At 39.2% G+C, this 19,735-nt stretch overlaps 1 protein-coding gene across 1 annotated transcript; it reads right to left on the reverse strand.

Moving 5' to 3' along the window:
* Positions 1-9,440: 9,440 nt before the first annotated feature.
* On the reverse strand, positions 9,441-19,524 carry LOC115828107 (uncharacterized protein C14orf132). Its single transcript, XM_030792020.1, has 2 exons — positions 19,498-19,524; positions 9,441-9,659 (listed from the first exon to the last, which is right to left on the reverse strand). The coding sequence occupies exons 1-2, from the start codon at positions 19,522-19,524 to the stop codon at positions 9,441-9,443; spliced, it is 246 nt and encodes an 81-aa protein (XP_030647880.1).
* Between the last annotated feature and the right edge of the window lie 211 nt (positions 19,525-19,735).

Below are 19,735 nucleotides of genomic sequence, written 5' to 3' on the forward strand. Positions count from 1 at the left end.
TCTTGGCTATTTGATAATTACAGACACTTATAAGTATTTATAGATGAAATATATTCACATGATACTGTGGTAGCTATACTTTAATTAACCTAAGTGGCAGTAAACACAGGAAACACATCCAACACAGCACGTGCAAAATGATAGCAGTGCGTTATTCTGAAAATACATAGGTACAAATGGATAGTTGACTGTGACTCAGCTGAAGTGTACTTTGCAGAACTAATGATTTGTCCACACTCTGTTATTATGAAATCTCACTTACTAACATGGAAGTTATCTTTGAATTTCCACATCCAGACGTGACACATGATAAGGCATTGCACTGTAATATATTTGGAATTTTCTGGTCAGGGCTAAATCCAGTTCGCATTAAAATGAAGGGTCATTGTTAACCACAGACTTTTAGTCTTCACCCATTTGTGTCTAAACCACCCAAGCGAGTAAGAGCACTCTTTTTAAAATCTTTTAATGCTCCTTTTTATCCTCCATGCACTTCAAAGTTTACAAATGACCTGAGTGATTAGCGAAATTTAATCTAACTTTCTTCCAGCTTCCAAGAAGAGAACAAAGTCTGTTCCCAAGTCTCATAGAAAGTTGCTCTGGCAAAGGTAATACTCAAGATTCTTCAAAGTACATAAGACTGGACACTTCTTAATTTATTCTTCAAGGGCTGTTCGTGTCAAGCCCATGGATGTTTTGTAGAACATTATAGTATGTGATATGTGGGGGAAGTGCAAAGAATTCAGTCTGGCAACTCACTGTTTAGCCATGTGGAGACCTTCTGGAAAGACACCATGATCTAGCCTTGAGGCCAAATCAGGTCTTTAAGTGCGTCAGATGGAGACATTACTCATGTATAGGGTTGTATTTCAAAGGCATGTTTTGACTTTGAGCGTAACTAATGGTCGTTATGACATTGTAAATCATATTGGGATTCCTGTAATCTGCGGTTTTTATTCTTTACGATAAATGCTCATAAAAAAATGACTGAGTAGGAAAAGTGTGTGCATTCAATGAATGAATGAATTTGAAATGTTGAACACTCCAGGAACAATTGCATAAACTAAACTACATGAGTGAGTCATTTATTTACGAAATGAAAGCTTAGCTTTCAACTGCTTTTGAGAGAGTGTACCACTATCAAAATGATGTGTGAGGGAAGAACTTCACATTCTTATTATGTCTACCCAAAGGAGAACAAGGTCAATAAATGGTGGCCTTCCCGCAACATTTACCTCTAAACACTCTTCCACTCTCGCATGCAGAGTCAGCAGAAAAGGTTTGAATTTAGCAATTCTAAAACCTTACCGTATATGGTAAGTGTATTTGAAAACAATCATGAAGAGATGAAGCATTGATTGTAACAAAAGGTCAAGACAGTACTTGATGATGAATGTCTAGACAGGAAGTTACAGACAGGGTAACACTAATAGCAATTATGTAATTGACAGTGATTTGCTTATTTGCTGCTTGTGCTGTTGGAGATTTAGAGGATGTATACACACACACACACACACATATATATATATATATATATATATATATATATATAAAACAAAGACAATTGCTCAACTGTTGTTTTTAGCAGATGATAGAATAGTCGAGTTTAATAGTGAATTGCATAAAATACATAAAGCATGAAGAGGTTATCCACATTTATAATTGTATTGTATTATTTGGAAAAGCTTAATGTTCACTTGTAATAGAAATCCAAAGCAACATCTGTAGTTTTAAGAGCTTTGTTCTATGAAGAAAATATATTTAAGAAGTTTTCACTGGTGAAGATCATTAAATATCTAATTGATGGTGCTTTCTGATGAGTGGAAAGTCACATCTAGAAGTCCTCATTAATCAGGCTGAATTCAGTAACACACTCTCAGAGTTCATCAACACGTCAAATAAGCCCTGGTTTAATTATGTAATCCAGTCCTCCAGACCCCTGACTTCCATTAGTCTGATAATTCTGGATTACATTTGGAGGTTAATTTCACATCTAATGCACAGTAATGACTGTACATGCGAGTGCGCTTCGTTAGTAAGTTGCTGACAGCATCATTCTACGCCTGCATTCCCTTTCTCGCTCTAAATGGCCGTTGAAGGCTTAGACAACGCCACAGTGGCTCATCTCACAAAATGACACATTTCCTTTCTGATCACAGCCTGTCAGATCAGGATTAGAGGTTATTCAAGGTCATAGGTTTGGGCCAGGCATCGTAACTCGAGTAAAGCAGAGTGGAGTCTCCAACACATTATGGCTGCTTGCATGATGAAGACACCTACAGCAAAATTTTTGGCATAGTTTGACCAGCGTTTTAGCCTATAGGGATATGGGCTGTATAAAAATCTTTGACTGTAACACTGTACTTGCTGTAAGAGTTCAAAGTTGAGGCGGTGGAGGCATCTTGCATGCTCTAAAGGAATATGGGGACCTGAATATCTGTTATTGTATTTGGATGGGTCTCACAGCAATAGTTCCTCAACTGACAATGATATTGGCCTAACACGAATGCTGATAGTAATTAGTGCTATTTTTGAATTATGAAAGGATGGAGCGGCCTTGTAACATTTTATGGTACTGATGTGTGCTGATTTGAGCTCCATCTACTGGAGGAATTCATTACTGCATCACTGGAGGAAACTGAAGCGGAAATATGATTGGCTGACACAGAACTGACAGCTGGTCTACACTCCTCATGAAAAATATTAAGATAAATGAAACATATCTTTAAAAGTCTCTGAAGTCGTACATATACATAACTTGCATATCATAAGTATGTTTTAATGAAAATGATCAATAACCGCATTGCTGCACAAATGCATATCACCAAAATAACTTAATCACAAACAAATAATGAAAAATCCCGACTCTGTATAAATAGAGTAATACATTTGCACAGTTGCAAATGTATTACTCTATTTATATAATTTTGCTGATGTTTGCATATCAGCAATACTGAGGCAAAGTTTCATATGAGTGCAAGTCAAGTACTTTCTGGTGGAGTCTGAGTCAAGTAGCCTATCAGATCTTGGAAGAACTTCATATCAACTCTCAAGAAAGCCGTTTGTGACTGTGGTTGCGCTGCAGTCACTTCAAACAGTAATGTGTACTCGACAAATGGAGAATGGAACCTAAAACACACAGATTTGTTGTAGAAACAACGAATGTAACTGTCAATATGCCCCAACATCATATTATGTGATCCATGAAACTGATATATGAAACTTGCTTTCAGTTCTTGTGTCACACAATGTATGTGAATGCTGGAGTTAGTTAACAGTGGACAAAAAGTTTGTGTTTTACTTAGCAGACTGCCAGAAATCCTGTCTGAGCAAACAGGAGTAGCGAGCTTTTGCGAGGTCTGAACGCGCACTTTTGCTGGACGCGTCCACATTCCAAATGCAATTATGCATAGCTATAAATAGCGGTAAAGAAGTTGTAATGTTTAAACGTCAAATTAATTGTGTATGGAATGTGGGGCGAATGATGTCCTTGTCGATGGTTTATTATGGTGAGGTCTATGGATGAGAGTTATTGTAGAATGTTTGTGAGAAATGGATCGGTCTGAGCCCGGACAAGCATGGCGCAGAGACCGCGCGGAGAGAGGCTGCTCTGGCGTGACAGCGTGCATATGTATGAGTTGTATTAGTGTTGTCCCAGACAAGTTCTTCTTCATTTTGAGGGTTTTTTTTTTAAGTATCCGTCTTTTGTAGTTTTGATCTGTTCCGTTCACCTTAAACGCTTAAGGACATTATCATAAGCACAGACAAGGACACTATTAATAACTCTTAGTTGGATAAATCAAATTCCAATAAAGAAGCGTTAACAAAACACAGCTTAGAAGACACTGCAGCACATTTTGACAAATTTTAGCTCCATAGACATATGGAGGCTATGGAATCCAACATCAAAGAATAAATTTACTGTTCTCATAGGCATAGCAGCATTAAATAACACATCATCATACTGAAATCAGTAGGTGATTTGTTATCTTTTAACAGGGGATGGCCCAATGGTCACTGACACTACTCTATAGAGTATAAAGGGGGATGACAGGTTAACGAGGGGGATGCATTTTGGTCATATTGCTAATAAGGGGGATGGTATCCCCCCTCATCCCCCTACAGATGGCCTACTGCCTGTGATACGTACCTGTACGCCTGCTCCCTCCGTCTGCCAGACATGCTACATTACTGCGTCTGAGTATACAATCAAGTCTTTTGAGAATAAACATTTTATCTAATGCTTATTGCCACAATTCCAGCATGGTCATTCCAAGGGAATGCACAGCGTGTTGATTATACTTTTATTATTTAGGTTTTGATTGAATGGGATAGCCTGTAGAATATTTACCATAAATAAAGGCATTTACAGAAATACAAAGTACCTGTGGTCACTTGAGAAAAAAAAACACTGTCCTGAAAATATGAAAAATCACAACAAAACAAACCTGAGCCATGGACCCAGCATTATTTCCCAGACAAATAATAAATTAAGCAGACATGTGTAGAGAAAATTATTATTATAGTTTATTATTCATTGTGTACATAAAGAAATTGACTGCATGTAATTTCAATTAAAATTAGCTAAAGAACATGAAATGTGTGCTCCATAAAAAGATTAATCTTTAAGGAAAAGGGAGCTTTATGAATAAATGTACCTTCACCTTTGGCTATTTATAATTGTCTGAGCTGATCAGTGACGAGTTATATGCGGTCAGAGACTGACTTCTGTGCTGTGGCAGTGCAACATGCAAACTACAGTATAGCACAATGCTTATAGCAAAAGAGCATTTCATTCAATAATAAGAATACGAATAAGAATGTGGTCTCGCACCAGCTGTAACAGTTTGAGAACTTCACCTGCTTGTCTATATTTACTTATCAATATACATGCAATTTCACCTTGAAATTAAAAGATACTTCATTAGGTAGAACAGTAATACTATACTGATGCATGCATCTTGTGCTCAGAGCACGGAATAGCAATTGTTTAGATTAAGGCTGACTAGATCTAGAGGTGTTTTTTTAGTAGTCCCCCCCCCCCCCACACACACACACACACACACAAATGAACATCTGACATTACAAATGAATAAACCCTGAACCCTTCTGTTTGTGTTTGCAGAGCAGAGGCGCAGATGACAAGTTCTCTAGTATTCTTGCATAGATGGTTAATGTGAAAAGCATATAAAATGTCCAGGATATATTAGCAGATATGTCTAAAAAAAACAAAAAAAAAAACAAACCCTGATTATTCATGTATTTTCCAAACCTCTCTAACCAGTATTCCCCACATTTTATTATCATAGATTTTATTATCTTAGAAACAAAATATTATCTTGGATCTCCCAAGTCCTATTTCATCTCTTTTTAGAAAGAGAAGTTAGCCTCACTAACCTGCCTCACTGAAACCTCGCAAATTTCTCATTTCCCAACCAATCCTATCCCATTCTATCTCATCTTCAGCAGAACACTGACTGAAACAACCCTACAGTTGACCTTTACCACACCACTGTAACCCAACACAGTGATTAACACTCACATGGAATGCCATACAAGTTCTCTTAACATCATTTCCTTTTAAAATTTACTTGCTATCTGCAAATTATGAGTATATGAGTTCTAATCACACAAATATTTGATGTATGTAGCTTTTTCTTAAATGTACATCTGGCTCCATGGACATGGATCGAAACAGGTGACAGGTAAAAGCAAAATTTCTTCTTAAAACCTGATATTGCAATGCATTGTAATGCAATCATAAATGCTTATGTAAAATGTACAATGATGTAATAACAATCATTAATTACCAAGCACGAAAGGTTCAAACATGTAATAAGCAAATAAAATTGACTGTGATGTCCTTCATACCTATGACAGGTGACAATATTCTCCCACAGGTATCAGTGAAACTGTTCCTAGTCTGTGTTTATATTTAATTCGCTCCTCATGCATTACACTTTGGGAGCATATTTGTTTTTGGAAATAGACACAACTTCAGACGACTTCTTCAGCAGTTATTGCTATTTTAGAGGATCATACCCCTGTCAAGATTGTATCCTCAGGCTACAAGGACAAGATGAATCTAAGCATGGTTTTTGTATGTAAACTTCACTGCCAAGCACTGGGTGATATCCATCATGTCTACAGCAATCTTGGTTTACACCAAGAACCCTCTCAAGGAAATTTAAGAAGTTTATTATCAGTCTTCATCAGGTGTCTTCCTCCTGAGTGAAAATGCTGACTTATAAATAATTTCACACAGAGCTCAAAGTTCTTCAAACTGCCTAAATGAAACCATCCAGGGGGCTGTCATATAATCCATGGAGTCTGAAAGGCAAAAACAGATGTGTCAGGGAACGAGGTATGTTCGCAGGAACATTCAGGAAGAGCACAATGTGCTATAATTCTTATACCATGCAGTAAACTAACATCTCATTAAGAAATGTTTGAGAAAAAAAATCAAATTTGTCAAGATGTTTCAGGCCAGAGGGAGAAACAAATGTGTGCAATCAAGCATCCTAACCATGGCAACAACAGCCAAGCAGTTCAACAACACATGTAAACTGTCAAATCTTATGTGTAGAATTCTATGTGCCAGTCCAGATTCTCATAACCATTTATAAAAGAGAGAGAAAACATGAACAACGGAGTTTACTCATTTAATTTTATAATTTTACTCTAAAACATGGAAAAATTGTATCCTCAGTGTGTAAGAATACTTTTTGAATGTGAGGAACTGCGTTTCAGGTAACTGTTAAATTTCAGTTTGAGGTTCGACTGAACCATTCAAAGGTGATCCACAGCTGAGCTAAGAGGTAAACAACATTAGATGTCATTAAATGAAAATCCTTGTGCGGAATTATTTACCCTTTGCTTAAACTATCTGTGACCATCTATGGCCCCTTTGATTGCTCTTGATTTCAAAGCCGTTATAAACTTGAGCACTTAATTTAGCCACGTTTCCGCTATTACGATCACTCCTTGCCCCTTGTGTGAGGTAGGCCAGGTCTCTGAAGGCATAGAGAAGGCATGGTCTACTCTGCCCCAAGGCCTCAGATCAGTGCCAAGTGCCAAGCTCTATGCTCCAGTGCCCAGAGAGAGGGGATGGGGGATGGGGTGACTGAGTTGAGTGCTGGCGCGCTGTTCCGTGGTGTGTGATGAAACGTGCTAGCTTGCCCTGTGGGCTTGCATTGCAGAGTGAAATCAAACAGACTGAGAGGCATCTGTTGACAGATAAAGGAAGCTTTTGGCCATATACTCTTTTCCCAAGAGCCAAGGGTGAACACAACAGCACTGCCTCCACTCAAGAGAAAATGAAATGAGGTTGCAGTGTTTTTGATTTTGAGTCTGTCAAATATATACCAACGATATAATTCACTGTAAGCAATACAAACATTGATTAGAATGAAACAGAATTCTTTCAGGTACAAATACATCATTACATCAGGTGACTGGGCCTCCTGAATACTACAATCTTTCATGAAGTCCAAGAGATACAAAAAAAATTTAATTTCCATATGCTGAAAATTACTTACTTGCAACATAAGGATAGCAGCATGTCTGTAGTGCAGAAAGCCAGAAGTGTCAGCAACATGTTCAGCTAAGGCACATTCTAGAGGTGAGTGGGTAGAGGACACCTGTGTCTCCACTGATCCCATAGTCAAGCACACAGCCAGAGTGATGCCTGGCACCCGGCTGGGGCATATTTCTGAGCCAAAACACATTCAAAAAAATGCCACAGCCTCTCGCCAGACCCCCCCCAGAAGAATCATCGACACAAGGGAACAAAGCAAACACGCTTCATCATCATTTAGCCTTACTGCACGTAATGCTAAGTAAGGGTTTTGTAAAGTCATCATTAGCCTGTACATTTATTTTATGGCTAAGTCTAATTAGAGGAATGATGTTTTAGGACTATACATCATTTCTTTTGTACTCCAGGCAATATTTACAATGCTAATGTTGCTTAAAAATCTCATTGTGTAAAATACAATCAATGTTCAAACATAATCTGACAACACAAGAGAGGATTATTTCATTATTTCGTTTCATCAAAAAAAGTTTCCTCTCTGACTGTCAGCACAATGAATGAGACATTAACTATGATTTAAATGACATTAACTATGATTTAAATACTACGAAAAGAGTTCAGGAGGAAGCAAACCTATACTGAGAAGTTTTTAATGCAGAGTGATGGCCTGCTTGGCGTGATTAATTAGACTGAAACTCTACTTTCATTTCCTCCTCCTTTTAAAATGGGCTGATTATGCGTGGAGGGAACAGCACAAATATCTTGGTTCAGCTATCAAGTGACAAACGCATATCCGCTATGACTGCTACTGCAAATGATGATGTTCCGCTCTGAGGAAAGAAGAGGTCATTAAATTACTACTCTGACATGTATGTAGAACAGTCAAACCCAGGCGCCAGGGCTAAAAAAGTGCTAACGGCACTACCTCTGCACAGACTAACACACACAGAGAAGGAAGTGCGAGAACTCTGGCTGACAGTACAAAACTGGATGGCTAAGAAACCGAATATGATATAGTCAATTGTGCAGAAATGGACACAGCTTTTGAAGAAAAAAATATATCAACTTGTTTAACATGCTAAATAGGATATGTATTACGATGGCACCAAAGAAGAGACTATATAAGTTACACACTGAGAGACTACGTTATACATGGCGAATGTTATATACAGAAATTATGCTAGCTGCCGTATTTCAAAAAGCTGATTCCACAAAAAAGGGGTAAAATTTTGCCAAAAAACTGCTGATCATTGCTACATTTTCCACTAATAAGAGCTAAACCAGGTCACATTCCTCTATGGCAGTGATGCATGAGTGGGCTAAGGGGGGACGGTAGACTCCACTGAGAGCAGTAACATCAGGAGCTGTTTGGGTGAAAGCCAGTCTGCCATGGGCCACAGCAAGGTCCCCCCAAACCACCACCATCTGTCACACATGTCAGAACCTGGGAAGTCTGGTCCCATTGAACACGACCACATTGGAAGCCTGGGATTCGTGTTAGAAGCAGAAGGATCCGCAAAATCACATCTGCAATCTTCCCTAATCCCACGGTCTGAACTCTAATGACCTGTCCAGTGGGATAGGCGACAAAGACTTACATAACCCAGACTTGTGTAACTAAAAGACCAGCTGAAAGTTGACCACGCGAAACCTAGCTCTGACTCTTTGGCTTGTCAACACAGCATTCTTTGATCAAATATATGAGAACAAAAGAACAAGCTGGCTGTCTCGTATTATCCAGGTAATCACCTCAGCCCAAATAGTACAACGACCTGACTGCAGTTCTAATGAATTTATTCAATAGTCTCGTAAGGGATCTTTGGAGTCAGGGTAGGGAAGCTTCAGAGGGAGGTGTGCTAAGGTGCTGATGGAAAAGGTTTGGCTGTGTACTTGCAAACTACGGGGTCTAAAAGGCACAGGCACAGACCACTGCCACCACCACTATGTTGCCGATGGTTGCGATGACAGCCACCCAAAGCCAGATAGCATCGCTGGAGAATTTTCCCTCTTCCTCTTGCTCAGTGGGGCGAGAGAAGCTGGAGTTGAGGTTTGAGGTGGAGGTCTGGAGGGACGTGTTGCCATTGTATGGTGAATCCATGAAGGCTCCGCTCACAGCTGGAAAATGCTGAAGAACAGAAGAGAGGAATAAATTAAGGCTAAACATTCAGCTGGGAGTTTCTTCTTGAAACATCTTCCTCACATTATTTCAGTCTGGATTCATAGATATTAGACAACGTGAACAGAGACCAAAAGCTGAAATAGTATCAGGGGCAGTTTTAAATTTGAAAACAGAGTGGCCAGTGAAGAGCAAATAGATGTTTAACCAGCTCTTCAGCCCTGTGTGTCTTTTATCGTAGGGTATGCAATTGTTTCTAAAACAACTGATGGAAGTTTTCATCATACATTAATTACTACTTAGCCATTGTAAGATACATGTGTATTAGGGTTATAAAAAAGCACATTCTTTTTTGTTCAAATGTAGAGAATGTGTAAAATGGAGCCATTGGAGGGTTTATTGTTGAGAGGATGAAATAGGTACGTCCCTCTCTTGTGAGCTCAGATGTGCCCATACATGCTGAGGCAAGGACAGATGGGTGAAAAAGAAGCCAAAGTGAACTGGAGCATCTGGGTTTCCTCTCTAGTGTTCATGTTCCTGTGTGTGTGTGTGTGTGTGTGTGTGTGTGTGTGTGTGTGTGTGTGTGTGTGTGTCACAGCTGGATCACCTCTTACACAACAAAAGACTTCACATCCCCTCTTCCTCTAACCCAAGGGACATGCAACTGTTTCTTTTGGCACTGCTGCACCTAAGGTCTGTTTCTCAGACAAGAGTGAAGACCAGGCCAAGACTAAACTGCATTTTAAATAGAAAATTGTCATTAAAACTCAAATTTAGACCAGCACTAGTTTTGCCCACCGAAACCAGTTCTCCACCCCGGAATTATCAACAGTGCTGTGGTCCATCAAATTTTAGTGTACTTGTTTTTAAAATAAACAATTGATCTTGGGAGAAATTTTTCAAGCTGGCTATTTTTCACCTCTTGAAATGCTACATTTAACTACTGTAAATTTTGTGTCAAAAAGGTCATAAACTGGGTTTCACTCTTAACACAAGAATCTAGGGATCAAAACTGTGTCAAGGATTCAAAACACCTAACTTCAGTTCAAAGCACCAAACTATGACTGTCTGCCTTCACACTTGGCCTACTATCCACTCAAGTGACATGACATAGACAGTTTGAATTTCACATCACGTACCTCTCTAAACTGAGTTGTCCATATACACACACAGCTGGCTAAAAAACTCCAGGTCCATTTATCATGCTAATGTCCGAAAGATCCCATCTGGCCCTGGCATAGAGTGGCTTCGTTCTGATAATACAGGTGCATTGTGGGTCTTTCTGATTGTTTCACTTTACTGCCACTGTCTGCCTCATTGCACTTCCATCTCCACGGCGACAGAATCGATTCATCAGACGTGGACACGGTCATCACTCTACTCCTTGTCGGTGCTGATAACAGCAGGCTGGGGGGGACATATGGGACTTGTCTTGCCCTCTACAGAGAACAGACCCCATCCCTCCATCACTGATAAACCTCAGGCACTGAATATGCTGGACAGAAGCTCCCAGAAGAGCTTCATATAAAAGAGTCTCTGTTTTTGAATGTGCGATCTTCCAGATTAGTAGAACGTATCTGGATTCAAAGTCACTGTGGTGGTCAGGCTGAGACATCGGACTTGTCATCATAACATCTGAAACTTTCCTTTTCTCATAAATTACTTACGCTGCGTTCAGCTACTAATGGATAACAAAGCATATTTTTTTCTTTCTTTGGAAAAACATAAATTACAGTTTGCACACACATCGTGCAACTTTAGACAGGAGTTTACACATTCAAGCCTACTCTCTTCATCTTTTTGTATCAGTGACTCTGAGAGCATCCCTCTCATTTGCTCACACTGAGTTCTGTCCTCCCACCCCAGAGACTTTGTAAAAACCCTCCTCACTCAGTATAAGACAGCAGACAGTGTCTGGTGTTGATGGAAACAGACAGCCCTTACCAGGAGAAATTAATGCTTACCAACAATGAAAATACTATGTGTAAACATTGTCTAGCCAAGCAGAGGAGGCAGCTGTCATATTTCTGTTTCCCGTCACGCAGAGAAAACAGAGCGACATTCAAACCTCTCTCACCCGTGCTGACGCCTGTGAAATGTCTATGATAACCAAACAAGCTGCCAGGATCCATAAAACTCATGTTTGAGATGACGTCTTTTAAAAGAAAATGTCATCTTTTAACTCTGCAACAGGTAGCTGCTACTTGCATGTCATTCACACACAAACACGGGGTGGAACGCACATACACTCACATACCCATCCTACTTTTACATAGATCAACTTGTTATGATTATTTACGAAATGTCCCGCAGATCCTTGATGAGACTGGCGATCTGAAAAATAAAAAACAGTTAAATCTCATCTAATCCTATTCTGAAAAACCTGCAGATGTTTTTACCTCACATTGTCCCGCATTTGTCTGTACTTATCAGCCATTCTCCTTTATATCCCAGATCTCGAATTGTCTAATTGTCATGTTTATCTCTAATTATCCTTCATTTACCTCTGATCTATCTCTGATTTATCTCTAATACTCATTGGTTGTAATTTTAAACCTTACAAACTTGTGTTTGAGTATGTATATACAGAAATAAACGTACAGCAGGTGTACAACCCTATTTGTCCGTTTCATACACACACTGTCTTTCATCTTATCCAAATAATGCTTTGCTGATTTCTCAGTATTAAAACTTTCCTATTCTATGACGGTCTTGATTCTTATTCCAGTATTTACTGATAACATAAATGTCAACAAAAAAGAATACGCCTTCTATTCTTTTTGCTCCCCTTTCAATTTGATGACAAATTTTAAAAGACATAACTGAGCAAGCTCACTGATAAGCCCATTAACACATCACAGTATTTCTGCTCAAAGCAAATGAATGGACAGCCAGTAGTACAGACCTAAAACTGACTAATGGAAGCACATAACATGCTTTTGATTACATTTTGCATGAAAAGTCATGCGCATAATCGTGCACCCTCTGTGTCACTGTTTTTCACTGAGCTTCATTTTAAAGGTCAAATATAACACGCAACTGGAACACATTCACTCAAAAGCACACGTGGGATTCTCATCTTGAATGAGACAAGCTGACTATATATTCAGTGTATACCATAAGAGGGATTTGAATTTTTTAATCTCTACGGTTGGCTGATCACATGTGTACATTATTAGTGGTAATCCACTGTAAAATTGATCTAAACCATCAAGGAATTTCATGAGCAATACAGAATGCTCTGGAGTTGATACACAGGCTTTCACAGATAACTTGTCTCTGACCTAAAGGTCCCATTCAGTTCAGCGAATCAGACACATATAGTAAGTATATAAATGTAACCCAGACAAAAGTAACCAAACGTTCAGTCGCACATACTGTGTGTCAGCCAAGAAAAAAGTGCAGTACAGGAACAACAGCTGAGTGATAAATCAAAGCGTGTGTACCAGAGACATGCATGAACGGAAGCAGGGGACTCACATGTAGGCTCCTGTAGAAGACAGGGTCAGCGCTGAACTCTAAGATCCCAGCCTTACTCCACACTCCACCCAGTCTACTCTGCAGCCAGTACATCTTATAAGACTAAGCACAACTCCTCAGGTCACATCCTCATATTTCACACTCACTGTCACCTAAAGCTCCCTCTTAATTCTCTGGAGACCACGAGGGGCTCGATAAAAATTAAGACATTCCGAGAATTGTACGCGTCGGATAAGGAAAAACCCAGCTGAACTGAAAGTGGACTTACATTTAAATGAGCTAATGAAAAATGTATCAAGTCCAGAGTTTTAAAGGTCATGAAAAATCTAAGGTCATTAAAAAGTCTAATTACATTACTTGAATCCTTAGATTTCAAGAGTAAAATTTAGTAACATGTGGAAGCATAAAAAAAATGTTCCACGCAAAATGTAACTACACGTTGAACACGCAGTTAGATTCTTTCTCCAAACATGAAAAGATACAGTAACAAAATACCAACAGTCATCACACGTATAACATTAAGAAAAATAGGAGAAATGGGAGTTTAGAGACATGGTAAAAGCTTTTAAACAAATACGGAAAAGTCTTTAAGGGGTCAGGATGGGTTTTTGGGGAAAGGGCAAGATGGAGGGTTAGCAGGGAAGGGAAGAGTGAAGAAAACGGGGGAGATGAGCAGGTTTTAAATGAATTGGGAGAGAGTGAGCCAGTACCTCTCTTGTCTGACTCCGGCTGCTGTGTGGAGAGGAGCAGTGAGAAAAGAACAGAGTCTACTGTCTAACCACAATCTGGCATCAAGAGGAGGATAACCTCAGCCATACACAGCACTGATAGGTGATTGGACTAGGGCACGTGTGTGTGAGAGTGTGAGTGTTTGTGTGCATGCGTGTGTGTGTGTGCGCGCACGAGTGTGTGCATGTATGCCTGTAAGGGAGGGGGGAATGATGGATTGTAATCTTAATGTGGGGATTGCACCAAACAGATTAGTTTAAACCTCCAATGATCTGCTGGCTTTCAGTAAATCTGCAAATCCTGCCCTGTTCAGCTAAACAAACCATGATGTTCTCCTCCCAGGCCCTCCTCTCTCTTCTCTCTGCTCTCTCTTACCTGCGTGTTTGTGATGGTTGACACAGGGATCATATGATTACTGTAATACATTATGGCTCGGGGAACCATTTGGATGATTGGCCCCTCAAACAATGAAAATCCACAGGCTGTTAGCTTTCACAGAAAAAGTTCTGACAGTATATGATGTTGTAATGTTCCAAATCCAGGGCAGAAAATGACTTTTCAAGCGAACGGTGGCAAGGTTTAATATACTGTTGCATGCGTTCTGATCAAGCTGGCAGGACAGTGGTCTTCAGCTGTTACGCAACATGGCATGACTGAGTGGACATTCTCCAACCAGCTATAAAACACGAGTCTGCAGGATTCTACACATGCACAGAGAGTAACTGTTGGTCAAAATGTTCATCCCAGATACAAAAGTACTGCTCTCTATTTGATATATTAGCAAAAGAAAGAAAGAAAGACACATTTTGTGTTGAGGGTATAAATTAGATGAACAACTAGAAAAACACCATTAATATCTTATAACTAATACTTTAGTTTTTTCGCAGCAGCGGCTCAATGGAGATTGCGTGTACTGTGTCTCTAGATCTACTCTGTGTTATTGCTGTCCAGTTGTGTCTCCATCTGAAAATGATTGTGATAAAAAGAAACACAAAGAGACTTTGGGCAAAAAGAGGAAAGACCTCCTGATATGATAAATATGGTGCAGGACAGCTGTTAATCACGCAGCCATCAGCCCATTACAGCACTTTCACACATCATTACTGCAGAGAGGAACTGCATGGTCTGTCATCACCAAGCACAGTCGATCTCAGCTAAAAAGCACAACCTGACACAGACACACACACACACACACACACACACACACACACACAAATACACAAATTCTTGGCAGTGCAGACAAGATTGAATTTTGCATAAAACAGCCGATGGGGTTTCAAGTTTTTTTTGTTTTTGTTTTTACTGCCTTTACCACAAACCTCTCTCCTAAGACAGCACTGCGCTGTTAGTAAGCCTTGGGGGATAATGTGAATAAGGAAAGGCAAGCCATCTCCTAACCTTTTCTATCTTAACATGACAGAGTATGTCAAAGCTGAAATGAAAAGCATTACTAAAGAGAAAGTAATGGCAAATGTACCTGGAAAAATCAGTCGACAATGTCCAGCTCATGCAAGAGGTTAAAAGTTCAAAGTAACTCAAGTATTTTTCAGTTAATAAAGTGACAAACGAATTAGAATCCACCATTTCTTCTTCAGGCACACCTTACATTAAATAACTTTATTAAACAGTGAAACACCAAAGGCCTCAAAACATTCCAGCTGAAGGAAAAACTATTTAAGTGCACATATGAAGATGCAGGAGAAAAGCTATCTGCACATTTTAAAATCATAAGTTGAAAATGGAAATTTGCCTTTAGACTCAGCAAATGTTTTATCCACTTTAGGTTCATTGAAACACATTCCCCTCAAAGAAAACAGTGTTTCATTAGGACTTGTCGTTGCTCCCAGATCTTCTCCAGCCCTGATTACAATCATTTGGCTTTGTTATTACTGTTTTGTTATTACTGCTTGTGCCTAGCACCCTGCAATCCACACAAATGAGTCTGTAGTATGTGGTTCAGGCTCCAGAGAATCAAATAAGGGGCTGATTGTCAAGCTTATTAAATTACAATTCACTCCCTGTAGGCCAACAGGACGCACACCTAAAATACACATACATTATCACATGCAATCACACACTCAATCAGGCTGATTATCTAAGAACAACAGAGCGAATTCAACTGAAACAAACTTGCAGGGAACTTTTTCCCCCTGTTTTTCACAGTGTTGTCTTGTACAACACCTATTAATGCTTTGAGTCTACAGACAGCCAGAGGCAGCCATAAATATAATAGCTACTCCCGTGTTGTTATAGCTTTCATGGGGAAATGGTGCTTTTGATTCAGTAATACTCAATTGGAGCCCTGAGATGCAAGATGCAGTGTTCCAGTCATTTACTTGTCTTTCAGTGTTACATGGGCCCAGTGCATGCTCTTAAATCTCTGTTTCGCTTAAGGAGCTGAACACCTTACTGCGACGCAGAATGTCTGGATTCAGCAAAAGTTCTTCCACTTAAAGCTGATACGCACAAACTTTCACAACTGACATTTAATCCTTGGCCTCAGTTTCTTATTTCAAGTTTTTTCTTTTTTCTGAGTCTAATTACTGTCAGAAAAACTGACAAACCATCAGAGTCGGGGACTTTATCCCTTAAGAGTGGCACTAGGACGAGGTGCTGATCCACTGAGTCCTTGAACATTAGGACACGGCTGTGGTATTAGTCATCAGGAATCAAAGTCAAGCAAATGCTCTGAGGGAGAGAGCTGATGGCTTGGCCTCACCTGGAGACGATGAATCGGCTGTCAGAGCAAGGCGGGATCTACCTGTCCCTGCAGCCCCTCCTTGGACCCCCCGTTGGCCTTGCTCATTTGTCATCAAGCCATGACACTACAGATCGTTACTGCCCACAGAGACCACAGCAGTGCTAAACAGAACGATGTTGCTCTTTGCTGTCATTGAACTCCACGGCTGCTGTAAAGGCTTGCTTCCTAAGCTACGAGTTATGCCAAAATCTATGTACGAAATCACTTCAGCAAAAGTTCTGTTAAAAGCGCATACGCTTAAAAATGTCACTTAAACGCTCTGGCATGTGAGAATATACCTTATTTTTGTTCCGGGTATGACAAATACGATAAGATTGAAATTACTGGCCTACAAAATGAGACGAATTTGGATATTCACTGCTCGGATAATTTGGATTTAAATTGACGTTTGACTTAAAATGTGCCCATTATGTATGAGTTAAGCTTTGTGTTGTCATGTCCCACTTAAGCACTCAGCATTCTGTACCGTGGCTACTTTCAAACCATTAAATCGCAAATTCAGAAAGGCTGTATCATTTATTTTTTAATATTCATCATAGCATACATGACTATAAATAGTTCTGTTGAAGACTTCTGCATCATACACAAGAGTGTCAGTAGTCTCCTCGTTGTATCTATAATTATAGCAATGTTTAAAATGGAACAGATGCAAGCCAGTGCCCTACTTTCAGTTTCTAATTAACATTCTGTCACCTGATAATAAACTGCCCAAAGAAAGAGAGAGTTGATTAAATAGCCATTACCAGCTGCTTATGTTTCTAATATTCCATCACAAACACACTCAGCTGAGATATGATTTAAATCCCATCCAACTCACTCTAAATTTTTTATTTAGAGTATTTTTATTTTCACTCAAAGGCCACCTCTCACATAACCGAACAATATGTGAAGCAGTACCAAATTTACGTATGCTGAAAAAAACGAAAATAAAAGCTTTAAAATGCCAGCCTGACAAACAGAGTTAAAATCTGACTGAACTGCTGCTCTGGAGCAGTGTCACAGCTCTGGCTCTAGCCTTTCTTTAGGACTTGTTTAATGCTGAGATGATGCACTAAAGCAGAAAGAGGTTTGAACATCTCTATTCATTCATGTTCAGCTCTTGTTGCAGTTGTAAACAAAGTCCTCTGGGGGCTCTGGGTTAGAGGCTGAACACAGTGCTGGTGATGGAGTTTTCATTCTCCTTCTTCTTCTTCTTCTTCTTCTTTTCTCTCTCTCTCTCTCTGTCTGGAAGGTAGGCTAAACTCACAGCACCAGTAATGGAGTGAACATGAGGTTGAATGTTGCATGTCTAAAAACTATCCAAAAACTAAACACCCATTGCTCTAACTTCTTTTCTAGCACAAGCGGTTTGCATATTCTTAAATAGTTAAATAGTTTCTACCATTTAGATGGCATGCCAAATATTTATTCTCCCATTAATCTGATTCATCAGTGAAAGTAAAAACATGAAAATAGCATTCAGTCAGCAAGCCTGAATGTTTCATCAACAGCTATGTAAACCTAAATACAAAATATGTTTACTTTACGGCTGAATATTCTGTATAGAATGGTTTTGTATGGTTGATTATACAGAGAACCAACACCCTAATTTCACTGTGATATTAATGTTACTTCATTGAATAAAGACAAATAGATGATGCTATGCATGAAGCTGTTCTGTTATTTCAGTGCTATCCAAAGCCTTTTTACTTTAGTTCAGCTGTGTGTATCTCGTATGTGGTAAATGTTTTAACAGTACACAGAGGAGTCATGTTCACATAATTATGAAGACCATGGTTAAAGATTTATTAGATGCCAGTTATATCCAGTGTCAAGCAGAGCAGAGAAAAGCATTGTAATGAATGATTGGTAATGCTATCTATATATTATATATAACAGGGACATTGCATAGGAATATCAACAACAATATTGCCTTGTGCAAAACATCATTTAGTTCATAAAATCACACCACCTTGTCACACATCTGCCAGCTTTATGTTTAAGTTGCAGAAGGTGGGCAAATGAATTGACTTAAAAGAGTTAAAGAAGCCTTAGTCTTTTTTCTCTCAGATTCTGGAATACCACATCCATAATTCAATAATTCATACGATTGCATCAGCAAGGTCTGACAGCTGATTAAGAAAGAAAGAAAGAGTCATGCTGTCTTTGATAAAAGTTTTAAAATGTCTTCCAAAAGAATTGGTTGACATTATAACTCATAAATTTTGCATTAAGTAAACAGACGACTTCCAATTATATTTCCAATTAAAAGATAAAAACAATACTAGCTACTTTGACCACACTACACATTAAGATAACGACAAAATTTGGGGGGAAAGGAACAGGTGGCAGTGTAGGAGGTAAACCCAGGTCTCTTAGTGATATGCGATATAGATGCTTAGAGCAGCTCAGAGAAACTTCAGTGTGCACGACATATTCATGAAGTTTAAGTCGTTTTTCATTCCCTGGAGGCGTAGAGAGGTGTTAATTTGTATTTTTAAGTATTGCCGATCAGCAGAGCACTAGCTAATAAAACTAATTAAACCTCCATTTCATGTCGGCAATCCGTTTTCACAAACGACCCATGGCATTTTATTAGACTGTAAAACGACGCAAACCTTTGACCATACTTAAAAAATCCAGATATTACACAGAAAAAAACAGACAATGTTATGCATCATTACCAGTAGCTTATACACTGTAATTTGAGTGGGATCTGTGAAAATCACCTGCGCCAATCATTTTCGTTACTTCTCTTTGGAAGGGGGCATTTTTTGACGATTACACTGCATATAGTAAGGCAAACCGATAAGTTCAAGCAAAGCTTTAACTGGGTTACTGCACAATATAAAAATATCAGTATAAATAGGATAGGACACAAAAGATGTTAAAACATACTTGCGCTGCCATCAATGACAACTCCATCATTCCTTCCGGAGTGACCAGGATGGATGAAAATGAATAACTCTTCTTGAACAAGATAGAACTATAAAACTGTGTGCAAGAGAACACGGTCCTTTTATTTGCTCTGATGTCTGTGTTACGCGCTTGGTTGCCCGCGCAGTTGTGTTGGCTCGTTTCACTCACTCAAACGATAACTCGAGTCTCCGTCTCTGGCAGAGTGAATTTCTGCTGC

The sequence above is a fragment of the Chanos chanos genome, chromosome 2 (assembly GCF_902362185.1).
Source record: "Chanos chanos chromosome 2, fChaCha1.1, whole genome shotgun sequence".
Taxonomy (NCBI): domain Eukaryota; kingdom Metazoa; phylum Chordata; class Actinopteri; order Gonorynchiformes; family Chanidae; genus Chanos; species Chanos chanos.

Excerpts from the sequence above, each read along its gene's own strand:
- LOC115828107 (XM_030792020.1), bottom strand. The coding sequence starts at position 19,524 with ATGGAGTTGTCATTGATGGCAGCGCAA. Across the intron at positions 9,660-19,497 it reads TGTCATTGATGGCAGCGCAA|CATTTTCCAGCTGTGAGCGG; the intron begins GTATGTTTTAAC and ends TCTGTTCTTCAG.